The sequence below is a fragment of the Denticeps clupeoides genome, chromosome 11 (assembly GCF_900700375.1).
Source record: "Denticeps clupeoides chromosome 11, fDenClu1.1, whole genome shotgun sequence".
NCBI classification, from domain to species: Eukaryota; Metazoa; Chordata; class Actinopteri; order Clupeiformes; family Denticipitidae; genus Denticeps; species Denticeps clupeoides.
Window position 1 is genome coordinate 3253479 of NC_041717.1, and position 20791 is coordinate 3274269.

At 42.2% G+C, this 20791-nt stretch overlaps 1 protein-coding gene across 2 annotated transcripts in view; it reads left to right on the forward strand.

The window, feature by feature from the left end:
- LOC114799894 (transmembrane protein 132C) overlaps positions 1-17243 on the forward strand; it is a 169702-nt gene extending 152459 nt beyond the window's left edge. For both annotated transcript variants that reach the window (XM_028996817.1, XM_028996818.1), the window contains exons 6-9: positions 7060-7265; positions 10740-11013; positions 12989-13180; positions 14796-17243. In XM_028996817.1, coding sequence (XP_028852650.1) covers positions 7060-7265; positions 10740-11013; positions 12989-13180; positions 14796-15989 — 1866 coding nt within the window. In that variant the 3' untranslated portion in view covers positions 15990-17243. The remainder of the gene's footprint in view (positions 1-7059; positions 7266-10739; positions 11014-12988; positions 13181-14795) is intronic.
- Positions 17244-20791: the final 3548 nt, after the last annotated feature.

Consider the following 20791-nt stretch of genomic DNA (forward strand, 5'->3'; position numbering starts at 1 on the left):
TGCACTCGGTGTGAGAGAGTGAGATCATGGTGGTGGTGTTCAACAGGAAAAATAAAAAAGAATAATGAACACTGACACCTGCTCGCCGTATGACATTAATGTTTCATGCTGCAGATGGAGTTTACTGATACGCCGTCTCTCTGCTTGGACAGCGCTGCTCGCTGTCTGTCAAATGGTTTAAATAACCGCTATATGCATGCTGCATGTCCACCTTGCGGGCAGAATCTTGACCCAAAGTCCAACACAAGAAGTTATCATTAAACAAGATATTGTTCCAATTATGCTAATGTGGATAACAGAGAAGCAGGAGACCAGATTGAGGCCTATTTTCCCCTCTGTGTTCCACCTTCATTTAGTAAAACAACAAATATCTTAATATATCCGCGGAAGTGTTGATTTTAATATAATTACAAAATTATTCTAACAGACCTTGTTACTGAGCCCAGGGTTTAACAGGTTTTACTTTTCTACATTCAATCATATTTGATTCAGGAGATCAGAACAATGTTAAATTGACACATTTTGATGGCTTAAGTCCATTAGATTCTCAAATTTAAGGAAACCTTTCTGTGTATTTAAATTATAATGCTACTGGAGGAGCATTTAATCTTTTTTGTGATCATTTTTCTGAGGAAAATAATAAAATAACAGTACTGTCATTTAAAATATTTCCACTGTTATTACCTGCCATTTTTGTTTAACTGGAGGAATTCTGGGGTTGATAATATCATATTAATATGACTGTCAAAATCAACATGTAAATGGTTGTGATTAATTTATAAATATTCAACACATTAATAAATGAATGCAATTCATGTGTTTAGTTTACCCCATAAGAGGAGATCCTACATGGATGCAAAATGAATCCTGGCCAGAGACAGTCACTACATGAAGATGAAGATGGATGGTGAAGAGCATTACATTATTAATTACATTATTTTCAAATGGACAGATGGCTGCTGAGGTGCTCAAACTCAGGAGCAATTGCTGTGTTGCCATGATGTTTTTTTCCAGACATTATAGTCAGTTTTAATTGTGATTATTTATGGTTAATTCGTTGCAAATGTGCAACTAGTTAGTTTATAGTTTATATATTGAAATTCCCACTCATGTGACTAGTTCCTGCCTAGACTATATTGCTGATGAAGAGTGATGGAACAGAAAATTTCATCAAAAATTAAATTTAACAGATAAATAAGTATTTATTGCACTAGCTGTAGTGCAATGATGACAGCATGATAACAGCATATACTTTATAAAAAGTCCTTTTAAAGATGCACATGCACGATGTCTTAGTCATAGTCTTCTACCAGAACCACCAAAAAGTGAGGTGAAGCTGATACTGCCTCCATGCAGGTGTTGGCACATTGTCTGAAACATCTGAAGCAGCCCCAACAATTTATGCATTGGCCCCTCCAGGAGCGAGATTGTAGCCCTCGCCTCGGCTCCTGTTGAGACATCATTTTCGGCTTTTTGGCTTGCTTTTGTGGAGACAGCTGCCTGGCCTCTGCTCTGCGCATGGGAACCTTGCGCCGCAATCCCCATTTTCCGCCATCCCTTTAAAACAGAGACAGAGATTAAACCAATTTTTCAGTGTCATCAAAGCCATGGCTCAGCTGTTTGGCGCTGACAAGGGGGAGTGTGTTTACGCTGCCCTCCACAGCTGCCTGAAATTATACCATCATCCAGAAAAGTCGCCGTGCAATCTCTGCAATCTGATTGCCTTGTAAAGATGCACATTTAACACAATCCATGTTCTGCTCGTTGGCGTGATTTTGTTGTAGTCGCTATGTGTTTTTTTAATTTTTTTTTTTATTTAGATGACAAGATGGTATAATTATCACGGCAGAGAGATTTGAAAGTGTTAAACGCGTTCGTCACTTCTTTTCTCCATCACCGCCATTCAGACGCACTTTTTTTTTCTCCACCCCGGGGCCCTTGACAGGCCGAGACGACAGATGCCTCTCAACACTGAATCCCGGGAAAAGTACCTTTGATATCCCAGCTCCTGCTGAACGAACACCTGCTCCATCACTCCGAGAGAGAGAGAGAGAGACTGAGCGAGAGACATTGCGCCACAATGCCAGAGAAAGAGGCAGAAGAGAGAATGGTCACGGCAGGAAATGATGTGTAATGGCTTGTTTGGTGTTTGAAATGCAGATGAATCCTGGCAGATAGACCTTATCAAACTCGTGCTGTCAGTTGCACTGTCAAGTCAAATCTGGAATCTTGTACACTTGCTGTGTACTCGTATTTGCACACCCTCGTATGACTGTATCTATCTGGGTGTGAGTGTGTTTTCTTGTTTTTATATCTTCACCTTTCAGTCGTCACATTTCCGTTAGTCATATTTTTGTATTGTCGATAAATCACCGTTGTGAAAAATGTCTCCATTCAGTGATTTGACTGTCATGATAAGTCATTCTTTACATCTTTTCTGGTTTATTTCTGTTGCAGCAGCTGCACTAGCCGTCATTTGCCACACCGTTCTCATATCTCTCCTCGTATGTCCTCTTACTTGTTGATACCAGAAGACGTAGCTTCCACACCTTCCACATTATTAGTGTCACGTTGGCGGGACGTGGTGAGGAACAAGGATGCATACGCACAACGTCACGAAACAGGGGTTTATTATATGGTGAACAGGATGGTGGAAACATCATGGCCTAGTGGTTCAGAAGGTTGCTGGTTCGAATCTCACTGAGGTGCCACTGAGGAAAGCACCGTCCCCACACACTGCTCCCCGGGCACCTGTCATGGCTGCCCACTCCTCACTAAGGGTGATGGGTTAAATGCACATTTCACTGCATGCACCGTGTGCTGTGCTGCTGTGTATCACAAGTGACAATCACTTCAATTTCTTCTTTATGACCCTACAGTGAACAAAGGGCAGGGCAGCTTTATCATACGCAGGTGAGGACAATCAGGAAACTCGGAATTCCAGACCCGGAGTTGTCCCTTCCGAACCGGATCATGAAAGCTAGTGAAGAAGAAAGTACTGGGTGGATCATTATCCCTTCTTTTTTTTAGTGAACTAGATGCCAGATTGGTAGTTGCACATTTCATCATCTATATTACATAATTTAAGTCGGACATACTGACTTATTTGATTTAATTATTTTATTTTAAATGCCTACCTTCTCCCTATTGTCTTCAAATAAACTAAATATCTGTGGGTGAAATTATTTATTTATCATTCTCCTTACTCAACTAACTATAAAAAACGAGTGCAAGCGATGCCTGATTGGCCGCCACTTTTCAGCTTCCATTTTAGCTTCACTCTGATCTTTATCAAACATACCAAGGAACACCTCGATTCATGTCAAAGTCACTTCCATTCATCAGTTTATGGTGGTGCCCTTGTTTTGCAGAATATGTGTAGGAGATATTTGTGTGTGTGTGTGTGTGTGTGTGTGTGTGTGTGTGTGTGTGTGTGTGTGAATATGTGCTCTGGCTCACTGTGACACAGTGTGTGAGGGTGTGGTGCCTCTGCTGTGGGGTTCAGACCATCTGTGTGTGTCATTGGAGAAATTTGCTTCTCACTGTGCGTGAAACAATGGGTTCAGAAGCACACACAACCAAACACACAGATGCACACACTCACACACATACACACACAGAGTAGAGAGTCCTTCTCCAGCTCTCAGCACTCTAATCAGGAAAACACTGGAGTTTCTTTGAGAGCTGTGGACCAGTCCTTGCTCTATGCACTGACTCACCCCCACACACACACAGAGAGAGAGAGAGAGAGACACTGACCCTTACTTGACCCAGTGCTAGAGTTACAAAAGTGTGACACATTCACAGTTCCGAGTGTGGGACTGTGAGACTGCAGGCCATCAGCGACAGTAAAACTCCCTGCTAAACAGATATGAGGGTTGAACCCACCGGCCCGATGCCCTTCCTTTCCCAGTCTGGGACTGTGGAAAAAAGATGATGAGATGTGGCGTTATTATCCTCATCCTCATTCATGGAGCAATATTGTTCTTAAAATGGAAACAATCTACATGTCTGGGTGATGATTGCCATCCATCCTGTCATTCTCCATCCCAGCAGCCCTACAGCTATTACTGCATGGTGCTTATCCTTCCTTCTCCACCCTTGTCCTGGAAATGCCTCACCTTGACTTGACATTGGCTGGCAGAGGCGGCGCTAAAACCAGACTCCAAAGTAGGATACAGTAGCGTACTTACAGGATGAGTCGACATCGAACCCAATCTGTATCGTAAAATGAATACAAAACAGACAGAAGAAGATAGAAACGATGACTCACGTTTGTTGGTTCACCAGGTACTCAACCAGTGTGAAGAAGGCAGTTTCTGTGCAACAGTGGCCAAAGCATGAAAAGACAAAGAGAGAACGTCTGAAACAGAGCAGACCTGAAGGTGCAAGTCCTTCACTTTAATTTATTGTTTGGACCACTCCCTGTTTTAGTTTGCTTTTGGTTTGATCTTCACTTTTTTCATTATAATCATTTACTGTACCCTTAACATTCAGTTCAGCCAAACTTCATATCACAAGGCTTTATGGAGGTGCCGACCCGTTCCAGACATTTTTTGGGGAATTGACACATTCTTTTATTACTTTATGTACAGTGAACAGTTATCAGTCTCTGTTGTACTCGTGACGCTAGCTTGTGACAACACTGTCAATAAAATTTTGGCTTCATCAAACATGTTAGATTATTAAGTGTTATTGGAGGAAAAAAAATGCCAGTGTTATTGGTAATTACTTTATATTACTTTATTACCACATGCCACCCCAACCCTAACTCTGTCCATCCGTCCATCCACTTTACAATTTGACTGGCTGAATGACATGCTACCCAATATCACAAAGCCTGAAAGACTTGATCACTTATTTACTGAGTCAGATGATGAAACACGGCATCTCTGAACTTTTCGAAGTCGTGTCTCTACAGTCAGATGCAAGTGAGTGCCCATTTTTATATAAAGAAAAGGGATCTGTCAAATTTCAGGCTGTCAAATTTCAGGCTATAGTCCCCAATTACACAGAGAAACTGTGGATTCAGGACTTTATGATGACCCACTGTACTTTTTGCAGTAATTACAGAATTAAGAAAAGCTCATTACCCTCCTTTATCCAGACATAATGCTGCATGTAGCATAGAATATCAAAGAATGTGTTTGCATTGCAGTTTAGAGAAATTGTAATTGCCACCTCATAAAAATCTTTTTGCAATATATGGGAGGTTTTTATTTTTCCATTGGCCATATTATCTTTCTGAAAGCTACCTGATGTTGCTTAGCAGCAATGGCAACAGCTGCATTATATTGGATTATTTTTTTGTCACCATATTCAGTCAGTCAGGGCTAACTGTGGTACAGTAGGAATAATGCAGTAAATATACATTTTCATTCTTAAGTTCACTCTTTGCATTGCTCGGCTTTGGTAACCTTGAAGACTGCTGTAGTATATCAGAGGGAGTTGTGATTGTGTAGAAACACACCTAACTTTATTTCATGCAGATGCTACTTAACCTTAGAGTGAAAGAGTGTCCTTCACAATGTGTCTCTCTGCGCTATTCAGTCCAGCAGTGGGGAATGCAAACGCCATTTCTGCTTTGTTTTTTTTTGTGTGTGTCTGTGCACGCTTTCATTAGCTTCTCCCGGAGATAACAGAAAGGGCTTTCACACACACACACACACACACACACACACACACACCACGCTGTGACAGTCAGGGATGTCTTGAGTCATTAAATGGACAGTGTGGACAGAGAAATCAGATGGTTTCGCTTTGTTCTTTTTTGGACGTAACACAAATATCCACAAAGCTTCTCACACATTTCAAAGATGAGAAGCAGAGGGAGGAAGATTCTGGCAGCCCGGATGCCCTGTGAGTTTCCTTAAACAGAGTACTGTCAAAACAAGCGTGCTGAGTCACAAATACACACACACACACACACACACACACACACAGGTTCAAATGCTCCTTCTTAGTTTTGTTGTGGCCTTCAGGCCTTTCAATTTAGGCATTAAAAAGTTGAAACGGCCCTTAAAATACACCTGCAGCAGCTGTCAGCAATAAAACAATTACAGACACATGAAAGGGCTGCTTTTGCATGAGTAATCCACTTATGGGCTTAATCTGAGTCCTGTACCTGCTCAGTGTGCTTAGGGGTTGCCCTATTCTTCGGAGATTTTATTCAGTGCATATTAAAGTAAAGCATATTGCAGTAACGGAAAAAAAAACTCATCCATATTATTAGATACACCATTCGAGTATTTGAGACAGTAAACATAAAGCAGAAGTAGACATAAGTAACCCGAAGGAATGACTCTATTGTCTGTATTTCAGTGATGTCATCCATAACATAAAGTGAAAAAACAACGGTCCATTCTATCTTAATTAATCGATGTGTGTTTTTGGTATAAAATGTAATAAAACATTTAGAATGTCACATTTGGCATTCAGTGTTCGACCAAGGAAAGTGAAAATTTGCTCACTTTCCGGACATTTTCATGTTTGTGTTGTGTTCCTGAGCTCCTGGTTGTGTGCACCAGTTGTCAAGTGTATACATGTGCCCTTGCCATGTTCTGTCTTCGTTCGATACCTCGTCTTTTACCTTGTTTTGTGTATTTATGTTTTGTCTGTGTGAGGGTCTCTGTACCCAGTCTATTTATTATTAAATCCCTGTGTTGTTCGTTTTGGTCCTTTTCACTGCCTTCCGCCCCTGACAATTTCAGTATACCACTGTTCCCTTCCCTTCCACTACTGAATCCATCCACCATGCCATGCATTAACATTGTGCACTTGCATGTCTATAAAATTTACTGTGCTATGTGGATTTTGTTATTTGGTCACAAGCACGATGTCACGTTACTACCTTTAAATAGTAATGTGCTGACAATGTGCCCAGCCTCACTGAATTTAAAACAACCACTTCTGCACAATAAATCAGTTGTTATTTTCAGGACATGGTGATAAAATGATCAACACAGCTCCAGAAAATTGACAGAAAGCACAAAGTGGATCCCCAAAATACAGCCTTATGTGTCATTTTGACAATAATCTCTTTCTATTCGCTCCACTCAGGTTTCCCCTGCCTGTGATGCCGTGCTGGTGAATGGGAAGGAGATGAGGGGTCGTCAGTCCCTGCTGGTGAATTTTTCCTACCTGTACCTGCACACCCAACTGCAGCTGACAGTCTGGGTCCCACGACTGCCGCTGCAGATTGACGTGTCCGATACCGAGCTGAGTCAGGTCAAAGGCTGGAGGGTGCCCATTGTCGCCAACAAGAGGTACAAAGCACGTGTGTAAATCTGCGTCTTTGAGGGAATACGTAGATGCGTACGCCAGTGTCTGAAGCAGTGACTTTGAAAATGAGAACACGAGCCAGTACAAGAAAATTAATTTCACAAATTCACTGCAGCGTTTCAACAGAGAGTTCCCAGGTGCAGTAGTCTAAGCCCGGGGATGAATTAACGTGGTATTCCCAGTCGGATTACACGTCCCCTTTTTCTTATTCTGACACAGCTGGCAAACACCGTCAAAGCAGCCTCACGAGGTTTCATGTCACCGGCCTCATTTCCTTCTTATGGTGAGGTTGCCGGGGAGCAGTGAAGTGCGGATATGCCGTCGTTATTAGGCCCGTGCCGTGGCAGCAGAAGCCATTTTTCAATTTAGCCAATTTCTGCTCTTTCAGCCCAAAGACGCCTTCGCAATAACTGATCACACTGTCCTGCATTTATGCTGTCTGACCAGGAGGGGGGGAAATAATGTAAAACTAAAAACCAAATAAGTACATTTAAAAAGAATTTGTCAACTTTGCCAACACGATTGGGGCTCAAAATTTGATACCTTGGTTCTCAAATCATGGTACATGTTAGTAGACTCCCTGTAGTGCTACACCAAGACAACCTGAGACTATTGTTAATATTATTAATGTTGTTATTGCTAATATTTAATAATGCATTATAATTATTATACTATTTATAATATCTTTCATGTATACAGTTAATATCCTCACCTTCTATATGTTTGACTGCTGTATTGATAGTCAATAACAAACCATATTCTTGTTACAAATAAAATTGCCTGCTGTGATGTACTGTTTTTTAAATATGTTTTTTTAAATAATGGTTGTATTTGAACAATAGTTGTAGAAACGGTGCATGTACAGTATTTACCAAACTGTCACAGTAAGGGGACATGGTACATGCAGTCATACGAATGTTTGATCATTGTAATGTGGAACCTAATTCCCTCATAAGAGTTTCAGTACATCAAACTGCAGCCTTTAGCATTTAGCTGCAGCCCCACAGTTGCTAGGATCCTGCACCATGCTTGACTGTAGCCTGTAGACACTCATTACTTTACATTCTCAGGCCTTTGGTGAACACACTGCCTTCTGCGACATCCAAATATTTTGACCGAAAGCACCAGCTGCCCCTTTTTTTCATGCCAGTTCCTGTGTTTTTGTGCATAGTTGAGTCGCTAATGATCAAAATGGGAAAAATTCTAAATGATTATTTAACTATTATTAGTTTGATTTGAAAAGCATTTTGGTGCAGCATTTTTGTACATTTATTTATTGCTTTTACCCCCAGTAGACTGAAGATATACTGTACTGAAAGGTACAAAAGGTTCATAAAGGTACATAATGATGAAACATTCCTATCCTGATAGGAGTGGTGTCCTCCTCAATGATGATGGCCTTATCCACCATATAGGAGCTGAATGTTGATGAGTATGAAAACGATGAAACCCATACGCTACTGTCACAGTGTCATGGTCAAGAGATGGACACAATCACATGGCAAATAACAAACAGGGGTTTAATACATGAAACAAGGGCACACAGCAATACAAGATGGACATTCAAGGACTCGACGAGGACATGATACAATGGTCATAATTTTAGAACACTTCACAGATGAAAACGGCCAGGGCTTTAGGGAGCACAACGCTGACGATACACAAACTCCGGCCCGAATCGCGGAGCCGGAGTCCTCTCTCCGGAGTCAGTCCATGGCAGCTACATATCTATATATCACCTGGACCAGAATGCACCAGCCAGAAAAAGACAGCACATTTTTCTTCTTTTACTATCTCTCCACCGACTATTAAAATATTTTATATATTATTTAAAGATTATATTGATGACTTATAAAGCTTGTGCAGGACTTGCATGTAACTGCATCTCAGATCTTTTGACACCTCCAATTGCAACCTGAGGTCCTTAGACATGAGTCGCTACACGTAGCGTTATTTCCCCAACACTTTGGAGATGAGACTGGAGTGTTTTTAAGACTGTTTTAGCAAGCTTCACAGTCTAATTTCTACCTTCAGCATTTTAAATATTCATAATTCTGTTATTACTATTATTATTGCACACTGCTTGCTGGGTAATGGGTTAAATGGACACATTTCATTGTGTTACCATGTGCTGTGCTGCAGTGTTTTACAATGACAAAAAAAAAGTACATTTCACAATCATCTTAGAATGTTTTTTGTATTTGCTTTTGTATTATTCCTCCTATGTTACATATTGTTATTCTATCTTGTAAGCACCTTGTAACTACATTTTCTATAACTCAATAATTCATTATTATCACGTCAGTCATTAGATTGCAACACTGCTGATCATTAAAGGAAATCTGCTACCATCACCATTAACACCAGTGAAAGTGAAGTGATTGTCATCGTGATTGTCATCGCACAGCAAACGGTGACACAATGAAATGTGTCCTCTGCATTTTAACCATCACCCTTGGTGAGCAGTAGGCAGCCATGACAGGCGGCCAGGGAGGAATTCAAAGTCAAGTCAAAGTCAAAGTCAGCTTTAATGTCAATTCTGCCACATGTACAGGACATGTAGAGAATTGAAATTACGTTACTCTCAGACCCATACAAGTAACATTAAATACAAGACAGTAACATTGAATACAAAGGTATAAATACAATTTTAAAAAACACAATATACAATTTTAAAAACACCATATACAAATAAGGGCACATGGTGGAGAGTGCAAACCCATGTAGTGCAACAGAGGTAAGTTTAAAGTGACAAAGTGACAAGTGAGGTAGTTGGCAGACCAAAGCTGCACAGAGTGACTGGTGCATGGTCAGTTTGTGTGATTTAGAGTTCAGAAAGTTTGTGGAGCAGAAGAGGGGAGTGAGGGGAGTGGGGGCAGAGCCGGGAGGGAGTTGAGTTTCCTGACAGCCTGATGGGTGAAGCTGTCCTTCAGTCTGCTGGTCCTGGCCTGGAGACTCCGCAGTCTCCTCCCTGATGGCAGCAGGCTGAAGAAGGTTTGCATTGGGTGGGTGGGATCAGCTGCTATGCCGAGGGCTTTCTTGGTGAGGCGTGTACTGTAGATGTCTTGGAGGGAGGGGAGAGGGACACCGATGATTCTCTCAGCTGCTCTGACTATGCATTGGAGAGTTTTTTGGCAGGACGCATTGCAGGCTCCAAACCACACAGTACCACACAGTAATGCAGCTAGACAGGATGCTCTCGATGGTTCCTCGGTAGAATGTGTACATGATGGGGGCTAGTGCTCTTGCTCTTCTAAGTTTGCGGAGGAAGTAGAGACGCTGCTGTGCTTTCTTGGCCAGTGCAGTGGTGTTATTTGTCCAGGATACCACAACCACAACCTTCTGATTACGGTTCTGTTTCCTTACCCACTAGGCCACCACTGCCCCTTTAGAAGATCCTAAAGTGTAGGAAATTTGTGCTATGATATGACATGAACTGTGGTCTTCTGTCTTCCCAGACCAACCCGTGACAGTGAGGATGATGAGGATGATGAGAAGCGTGGCCGTGGCTGTACACTGCAGTACCAGTATGCTCTTGTCCGAGTTCTCACGCACTTCGTGGCAGAGCCTGCAGACTCAGGTGGAGAACTGGTCTACATGCTGGGCACCGACTGGCAGGCTGACATCACAGACCTGGTGGTGGACTACCTGAAGGTGGAGGACCCCCGGATCGCCAAGTTGATAGATGGACGTGTGCTGATGGGCAGAGACCTGGGCATCACCACAATTCAGGTGTGAACACACATACTAGTACATCTCAAAGAGGTCATTTATTTTTTGTAATATTTTAAACATTTGTGTGTTTTCATTACACTTTAAATGAATGACTTATTATCAATCAATTAAAGAATTTACCCTTTAAATTAAATTATAAAAAAAGACTCACTTTCCATAAAAACCTATTGAAAAAAACTTAGGGCTCAACCCACCAAATGGTACACACTCACACCTATGAATTCAGGGTAACACGGCAAGAACATGCTAACTAATATGTCAAGATTCAAACAACTATGGAGCAACTATGAAAAAATATTTTCTCAATATTTTGAGTTTAATTGAGAGTAAAATGCCTAGGGTGTCATGCTCCAATGGCACTCTGTAGAGTAATACAGGGTGGGCCCTTTATATGGATACACCTTAATAAAATGAGAATGGTTTGTGAGACGTCCTGTTTGTGGCACATTAGTATATGTGAGGGGGCAAACTTTTCAAGATGGGTGGTGACCATAGTGGCCATTTTGAGGTCGTCATCTTGGGTCCAACTTTTGTTTTTTCAATAAGAAGAGGGTCATGTGACACATCAAATGTATTGGTAATTTCACAAGAAAAACAATGGTGTGCTTGGTTTTAACATAACTTTATTCTTTCGTGAGTTATTTACAAGTTTCTGACCAATTATAACATGTGTTCAACCATTCCCATTTTATTAAGGTGTATCCATATAAATGGCCCACCCTGTAGTAGCCTAGTAATGTAACCTAATAGTAGCCCAGGTTCAAACCCCACTTACTACCATTGTGTCCCTGAGCAAGACACTTAACCCTGAGTGTCCCCGGGGGGGACTTTCCCTGTAACTACTGATTGTAAGTCGATCTGGTTAAGGGCGTCTGATAAATGCTGTAAATGTAAATGTGTTGAGTTATCGTAATTCTTAAGTCTCTGATGCATATGATAGTTTTGAATGTGTCTCCTAGACATCTATTAATCAAAAAAGACCAATATTTTGTTTAAAATGATCTTTTGTCATTTAAATGTTTTACTGTACAACAGAAGCACAGTTTTTAATGCCATTATCACTTGAATTAAATAAGGTTTAACAAGCTGACAATGTTCACACTCAGAAGTCGTAGTCACAGGTTTTCATGCTAACAAGCTGACTCTCATGATAATAAAATGATAACGGTGTTAATTACAATGATAGCCTTGTCTTAGCCATGGTTCAGTGCTTGATTAGGTTGGTGCGAGTGTGTGTTGTCTGAATGCAGTTTTGGTTCAGCATTTGCGTTGTGCAGCTGTTTATGAGTCTCTGTCTACTGTACATCATGTGATGCTTGACTGTGACACTAAAGTCATAAAGACGTCCCCCTGGGGAATCTGAGCAGGCGCTTCTAATTAAGTCTTTTGTTATGGAGGACTGTGTGTCTATTGGATTTTACATTTATACCTGCGCTTTTTCAAAATGTTTCAATATCTCTCTCTTCTGTTGCTGGGAGTTGCAGTGGCGTCAGTGTTGACATGCTTATTCAGTGCGTCTTTACTACAGCAGGCGTGTACAGTACAGTAGCCTGTCCCTATTCAGCAAGTCATGTTGTTGATCTGCTCCACTTTACAGAATTTGCATAATAGCATGAACGTTTTTGTGTGTGCGTGTGTTGGTCGACTTCACATTGGTATTAAAAAGGTTATTGGACGCTTTTAAAAGTTGAGTTTTACTCCATGGGGCTCAGATGCAAATTGTTTTCTCTTATACTTAGAAACGTATACATTTTTACTTTGTTAAAATTGTTAATCTTGTGCTGCCATTGCCAATAATAATAGCATTAATAGCATTCCAACAGTTTTACATAGGTGGTCAAACATTTGGCGTAAAGCTGAGCCTTTTTGGGGTGACTCAGTGACACAATTCCACTGTACTGCCTAAATGTATTTGAATTCATCATGTAGACACACAGTTGATGTTGTTGATTGGTTCCTGGTTGGTTCCCAGGTGCTGTCCCCTCTGTCAGACTCAATCTTAGCAGAGAAGACAGTGACCGTGCTGGATGACAAAGTGAGCATCAGTGATCTTGGCGTACAGCTGGTGTCCTCGCTCAGTCTGTCCCTCCATCCCAACCCTGCAGACAGTCGCACCATCTATGTCACAACCACAGGTCATGACCTTCTCCATACCCCCAAACAGGTGAGCATTGACAGTATGGATACAGTATGAATGTGTGTGTATCCTCACCCAGTCTGATACCAAAAATGCATTGGTAGGTGATTATATAATGATGTATTCCAATAAATGGAAACTATAGTACACTTTTACCAGGCCAGGTAAAATACAAATTTGTTCTACCTGGCCATTTCTCTCTGTTATTCAATATGTTTTTTTTCATTGCAAGATTTGAGCTCAGACGAATAGCTTTAAGTGAGAAAGTGAAGTGATGACAGCACAGTACAATTTAACCATCACCCTTGGTGAGCAGTGGGCAGCCATGATAGGAGCAGTGTGTGGGGACCGTGTTTTGCTCAGTGGCACCTAGGCAGATCTGGATTCGAACCGGCAACCTTCTGATTACGGGGCTACTACCTTAACCACTAGGCCACAAAAAAGACCCCAAAATTTAACCCGATCTAAAGGTTAAATATCCCGTTTATATTGTTCGCCTGCTTCTGGAACAAAATGTTCACCCATATGTGCACCATTATGCGTTTTGTCTTGAAGGTAAAATATATTCTGTGCTAATTTCCTAACAGCTTAATGTGAAGATAAAAACGTTAATGTGATCATGACGTTTAGCACTTCAGCTTTTCTCAGATAGGTGCAAAAGTCTTCAACATTTAACCCTGCCAGTCAAATTCATAGCCAACAGCTGAAGATATATGAACAGCCGTTATCAGATTTGTTGCTCTAAATCATGGTTATGAATATGGATGGCGGACGAAGATTTTTCTCATTTGTCTCTACTGTAATGTGTTTATGCTCTGATAGAGTTAATGTGCTCATTTTTCTCGCTCTCTCTGACACACCACAGCGGCTCGGTGTAATGCCTGGTGGCTTGCAATCAATAGATTAGCAACTCAAAAATTACTTTTCGGCGTGAGAGCATGGTAAATACCCACGCAGGAAATCTAAAGGTTAAATGTCTGCAAATCAATGTGGGAGGCCAAAATGCTGCTGCTGGTAGTTGGCAGCACAGTCCTTAGTTACGTAATGACTTTAGCATTTGATTCGGCGTCTGTGTGTGTGATTCCATCCAGTGTTGTCTTTCGAACGTCGGTATCTATTGCAAACCATATGTGTTTGAATAATTCTATCCAAGGATTATTGTCATATTTATTTATTTTGGGGTATTGGCAATGTAATTGGAAATTTTCCCATTCTTTCTTGCTGCTAACCTCTAGTTCATTTCCATCATTCAGCACTTCTCCTTTCATTATCAAGGGGAGGAAATATATTAATTTTTTTTCAGCTTAGAGATTTAATTACTTTTCTTGAACGCTTTAGGTTTTACCTATTAAAGCATGTACGCATGGAGAAATTTTTGATTAAAAAGAAAGGAAAAGTAAAATTGCTGCCGTTTTCCGGCATCATGGGAAATAGAAATGTAAACGGAAGAAGCTCTTTATTTTGGAAAGCCATTATGTTTAACTCAATACACTCTTTGAAGGCTCATCATATTACATTACGCTTATGAAGTATTCTGCGGCTCGAGATGTTTTTATTGTCTGCCCCTGATCTAACAGGAGTGTCGTATCTTCAGTTTTGTAATCTGATTTCTGATTTTTTTTGCCTCCTACACCCTCCCCAGGAAGCAGTAATCAGTGCGTGGATCCAGTACAGCGATGGCTCAGTGACTCCACTAAACATTTATGATCCTAAATGGATCACCTTGACTGCCACCTCTCTGGATGAGGCTGTGGTCTCCATCTATCAGGAGCATCCTCAGAAGTGGCCTGTGGTCGTGGCTGAGGGTGAGGGACAAGGCTCCCTGGTTCGGCTGGAGATGGTGATCTCTGAGACCTGCCAGAAGTCCAAGAGGAAGAGTGTCCTGGCCATGGGAGTAGGCAGCATCCGGGTGAAGTTTGGGCAGAACGACGTGGAGCAGAGGGGCGGGGGAAGGGAGGAAGGAGATCCCAGGCAGGATAACAGCACCGGTGAGCAGAGACAGAAGGGAACGGAGGAACAGGACAAGGACCGGGCGGACACCTGGAAACGCACCAATAATGCCGCTCTGGACCATGAAGATGGTGTCTCCAGGAAGGGGAGTACCACCACCAGGACGACCACCGCCAACCGGGCCGGGGGTGGGAAACAGAGCAACTCTGCTGTGGACTACACCAGCTTCCCTGCCCAGGTGGACCTGCCGGGAGAAGCGGGGAGTGACCTGACCCAGAGTCCACGCGGCCTGTCGGACCTGGAGATCGGCATGTACGCCCTGCTTGGCGTCTTCTGCCTGGCTATCCTGGTCTTTCTCATCAACTGTGTGAGCTTCGCCTTCAAGTACCGGCACAAGCAGCTGCCCGTGTTGGAGCAGGGAAACATGAACCACGCCCACGACTGGGTGTGGCTGGGCAACGAGGCAGACCTGATGGATCACCACGGCAACCATGGCCAGCTGCCTCACTCGGACGAGTGCACCACGGCCATCGACCGCAGTGAGAGCTGCGAGGAGAGCAAGTACCTGCTGAATGGCAGCGGAACGCTGAAGGGCAGCTCCGCCCACGGCCAGGGTCTCCCCCGAACTCTGTCCGACCCCCGACCCTGCTCAGGCAAGGACCCTTTGGGCAAAGCGCAGCCCCTCAACAACTCGCCCAGTGCCGCAAAGCGCAAGCGAGTCAAATTTACTTCCTTTGCTACTGTTCTTCCAGATGAGGGGGGACCCTACACCAACTCGGTCCTCATCGGCAACGAAGACGACATCAAGTGGGTGTGCCAAGACATGGACTTGGGACAGTCGACAGAGATCAGAAACTATATGGAAAGGCTACAAGACAATCTGTGAGAGGGGAACGTGGGACCTGGACTCAAGATTAATCTCACCTGTGATGCCTTTGTACTGATGGACAAAGAGGTTGTGGTTGTCTTAAGGGTGACTGAGACAATAAGTGAGACCATAATTCGGGACAAACTGTACGATGGGGGATGGACATATGTAACAAATAACAGCCCAGGTGACTTTGAGAGCAAACACCACGGCCGGACGAGGGCCACTTTTACAGGTTACGCTGACACAAAGAAAAATACAGATACCTATAGGATGATGATTAGGAAATGTATGCATATGTTGTGTAAATTTTGTTCCACGAGGGGGCGAGAGGGGGCGCTTTTCCTTGCTTTATTTTGGTAGTTTCGTTCAAATAATGTACTTTAGACAATAGCAGAGTGTAACAAGAGAGCATTGCTTGAGAGCCCAACTATCTCCTGTTTCATGCTTTTTACATCAAAGCTAATTTTGTTGCTTTACTTTTGTACCCCAAGACTGCTACTGCTGCTTATGAAAACGAGACATATACGAACGTTATTTCAATCTGCCTCTACCGTTTTAAAATATCGTATTTGTCAGAGATCCCTGCTCTGGCCGCCTGGTAAAGGAACAAAAGGAAAAGATTTCTTGCTACCGAGTAGAAGCACCAATAGCTGCCGTCACATATGCAGCGAATGTCTGGAAGGTGAAAGGAGAGGAGACGGCGTGATCAAACAGAGGACCCTGTAGCAGCAGTAGAAGGAAAACAAGGCCGCTGTTTGGCCACGACACAACCCGACCGTAACCTTTTTCCTGCTGCCGGGAGCGAGCTAAACCAAGGTCGCACAAACAGTTCACCTCCTGTAACACCTAACAAGGACGTGTTTCTGTTGCCGGGGTGGAAGCTGCGGAACCCGAGCTGCAGACAGAAGTGTATACGGCCGGTGTGTATACGACTCACATGCACGGCCGGTGTATGAATGTTGCGTTCTCTTTCTTTTCTTTTTTTTTACTTTACCGTTTACCGTACTCACAGGCGGCGACCGTTTCTCATAAAGGTTCCTTAGATTGACTGACTGGATTTTTAAAAAGTGCTTGTGTTCCGTTCTTTGTTGCATAATTTATTTGACAATTCTTGCAGGCGAGGAGAGACGTGTCTCAGCCCTCTGAAAAGCTCAGGTGAAAATGTGTACGGAAGAAGAAGCGGACAGTGGAATATTGTAGATTGTACGAATGCAATATTTATTTGTAAGTGTAACATGTAATAGGTTGTAAATAAAATGCTTAATATTTCATGTGAATAGTAAGAACAGGTCAAGGCATACATGATTCCTTTTTTTTGATGATCTTGCATCACTGCACCATCTGTTTATTCATTTTGTGCCATCAGTTCTAAAAATGAGATTGAATATTTAAAAAGTAGTAAAGTAATTGCTTTCACGGTCATAATTGTATACACAGGTTAGTAATAATGAGTTTACTGGAGACGATTTTTCCTTGACAGTTCCACCGGGGGAGACGGAAGGTCGGAGCAGAGTTCCAGAGCCGCCGTGCTTTTTTCAGTGGCAAAAAATCCGTACACGTTGTGGGGCGCTGCAGACGCACGCCTACAGGAAGGTTACGCAGTTTAAGTGGGAAGATGTGGAACAATGGGAATTTAGGGAGAAGTGAGAGCGAAAGGCCACCTCTATCACCCAATCCTGTAGAGCCTGGTGTTTCCTACCCTAGCAATATGATACAGACTAACTAGCTCTCGTTTTTTCATTTCAGAGGAGTCTTATTTGGACTGGTCAGTTGTTCAGGATTCTTTGACCGCCGATGATCCAGCATAGAGAATAATTTTTTTGTCTTAAGTCCTCTTTTTTTTGGATCCCATCCCTCTTTTTACAATGCAAGGATGTGTACCTGAATGGTAAAAATTAAATACATATGTATAAAACCCTAAAATGTTCCCCAATACACTGCTCTCTGTCTTATTATTCATGTCGCCAGCCTCCACTGCATTTTCATCTACTGTGCTTTTCAAAGTAATTCACTCTTTTCTATTAAACATAATTTACTCGATTAACATTATTATTACACTTTCAGTGACATTGATTGTAGGTTCTTAATTCACATCACAAACATGAGTAGAGAGGTTAAATAGGGTATTTTGCATAAATGAAGAAATACGGATTCTGTGAGAACTAAAGTCAGATTCTGGCAGAGTGTGCTAATTAATGTCACATTTTACACAATTAATTGCATGTAGTACTTTGTGCTTGTGACAAGCACAAGTGCATTATCTCAATTTGAATATAATGTTAATGTGTCATATAAATCACTGTCCATCTCCATCTTTATGCAGGGATTGTCTCTGGCCAGATTATGTATCTGTGTCATAAGTCAGACAAAAAGTAAACAAAAAGCAGCTAAAAAATTCACAAGTTTATTTAAATGCATTAAACATATGTACATATTGTCTTTAACACAACAATCTTTTAATAGAATGTGATAAAATTATCATAAACACATAACATTAACGGCAAACAATTTTCACTTGGTGGAACCACATGCCTATGAAATAACTGGATTTAATCAAATATTTAAACAAACAGATTATTATTTTTTTTGTTTACATTGAACAATGAGTGTAAAAATTCATACGTCATTAATACGTCGGTCATAATGAAGTAGAGCCTTATGAATTACACTTCATTACGAATTACACTTCATCCCTGTCCACCACTGGTATTTAACAGTCTACCCAAAAAAAAGTTTGCATTACTGAAACATCAGGAAATCTGTTCTGGAAAGTTTGCAAGTCACTAATACAGCCTATCTGTACTCAGGGTCCAAAATGAGCACATAATGAAAAGGCCTTTCTGCCAGTAGAACTCCTTTGAAGTCATTTTTCAAATGGCAGGCCATTTCTCCTCTTGGCGGATGATGATGATGGCCATTCCATTATCATTGTTTTTTCCAACGTAAATGACATTGCTTTAAATTAGGCCTAATGTCCGGCTCTTTGATTTGGCAGCTCTTATGTGAAGAGGGCATAGAAATGTAAGACTTCAGTATTGCCTTTTAAAACATGAATCTGCATGCTGTGTAATGGTTGAAAGAGTTGTAAGTAGTGTGCGACGGGACTTTTTTTTTTCCTGTCTCCACGGAACAAATTTCCAGAAGTCCCCCATGCAGCAGTGGCAACCTTCTATTTTTTCCTTTTAAAACAAATTCCATTCCAATTTAGTGGCTTCCATTAGTGTGTTTCCCCACACTGCGTTGATTTACTGCAGTTATCAAATACATATTGCCAACCAAGTGAGACATGCAACCTTTCATTTTCACGTCGTCGCTTTACAAATTCGACATGGAACATTAACAAGAAAAATGACTGCGTTGCCCGAGCCAAAGGGAAGTGGTCTGTGTCTTCACATGACATTTCCTTTTCATTCCACATTCATTACCAGACGCTGCTGCCTTGCTTAGTGGTGTGGGATGCCGGCCAGAGACGGATGCCAGACACCGGCACCGCAGCTCAGGCCTCGCCCCTGGAGCGCCAGGAAATGAATGGTTAACCTATGGGCCGGCGCACTTGCGTTGCCTTTCGCTGTGCGCGCCATTCCTCAAAACACGTAAAAAAAAGAATAACTGAGCGATGGCCGGCCCGGGTGCGTTTCCCAGCGGGCGACCAGCCCCGCCCGGAGCGAGCTGCATTGAGCCAGCGCAGCGGCTGATGAGGAGTTATTACGCTGCAGACGTGGTCACAGCACATTCAAAGTTGAATGTAGCCGGCAATGGAAACGTGACATCAGGCACCTCTGAAATGTCCCAGCGGTTTGAGTTGAAACCATGGTTTCTGTGTGCCGTTACCGAGTTCCTGTTCAGTCATACAGAGACATATTTTACTAATCATTTAACTCATTTCTGCAGGATGTTCCTATGCATTTTTCACTCTGCACTTGAGCAGTGTTTCCCCGGCTGAAAACCGATTGTTATAGCAATTGACCATGGATCTTGCATCCCTACCATTTAATAGTGGCATTCAGATTAGTTTAATGCACACCAAATAGGACACACATTATCCTATTTGCAGTTTCCCCCATCAAAATAAAATGCACGTGGACAAGAACATGTGCTTTTCGCTTTTGCGTCAAATTAGTTCCATTAATATTTGAAATGAGAACCCTCTCTGTCCTGATACCACCAAGTCACCTTGTCTACAATAACAAAAAGTTCAATGAATCGACTTTAAATGGGCAATTCATCACCATGTCCGTCAAAGAAGGAACTAGATGAATGACAGCAGCTAGCGCTGCGCTTCTCTATCATTGCTGGGAAGTTTCATAATTAATAAGGGCCACATGAATAATACTCCATCGCCTTTGACTTCACTCGGCATGCTGGAGGTTGTCAGATTAAAAAGAAAAGAAGGTGCAGAACCACCTTTCAGTGTCGCAGTGGAGGGATTCTGAAATTGTCCAGATGGGACAGTCCTCTTTAAGGTTGCTCGATGCTTGCATGGAGACTGGGAAATCTCGAACTATACAGGCACGACTTGATCTCAGATCACATTTTGCTAGATTGTCTCTTTAAGACAAATATTTCATCTCCAATTTGTCTAATTCTGAGCAAAGATGTTCTTAGTAGAGCGGAAGGCATTTTATGAGGCAGTTCAGCCCTTACCTTCGTTATGTAGAGTGCGTGTATTTTTTGGGGTGTGTGTGTGTGTGTGTGTGTGTGTGTGTGTGTGTGTGTGTGTGTGTGTGTGTGAGGGGTGGGGACAAGTGATACATGCTAATCTGCTTTGTGCCCGTTTCTATAGCTATGAATAGCGTCTGCAGACGTGGCCTGTGCCG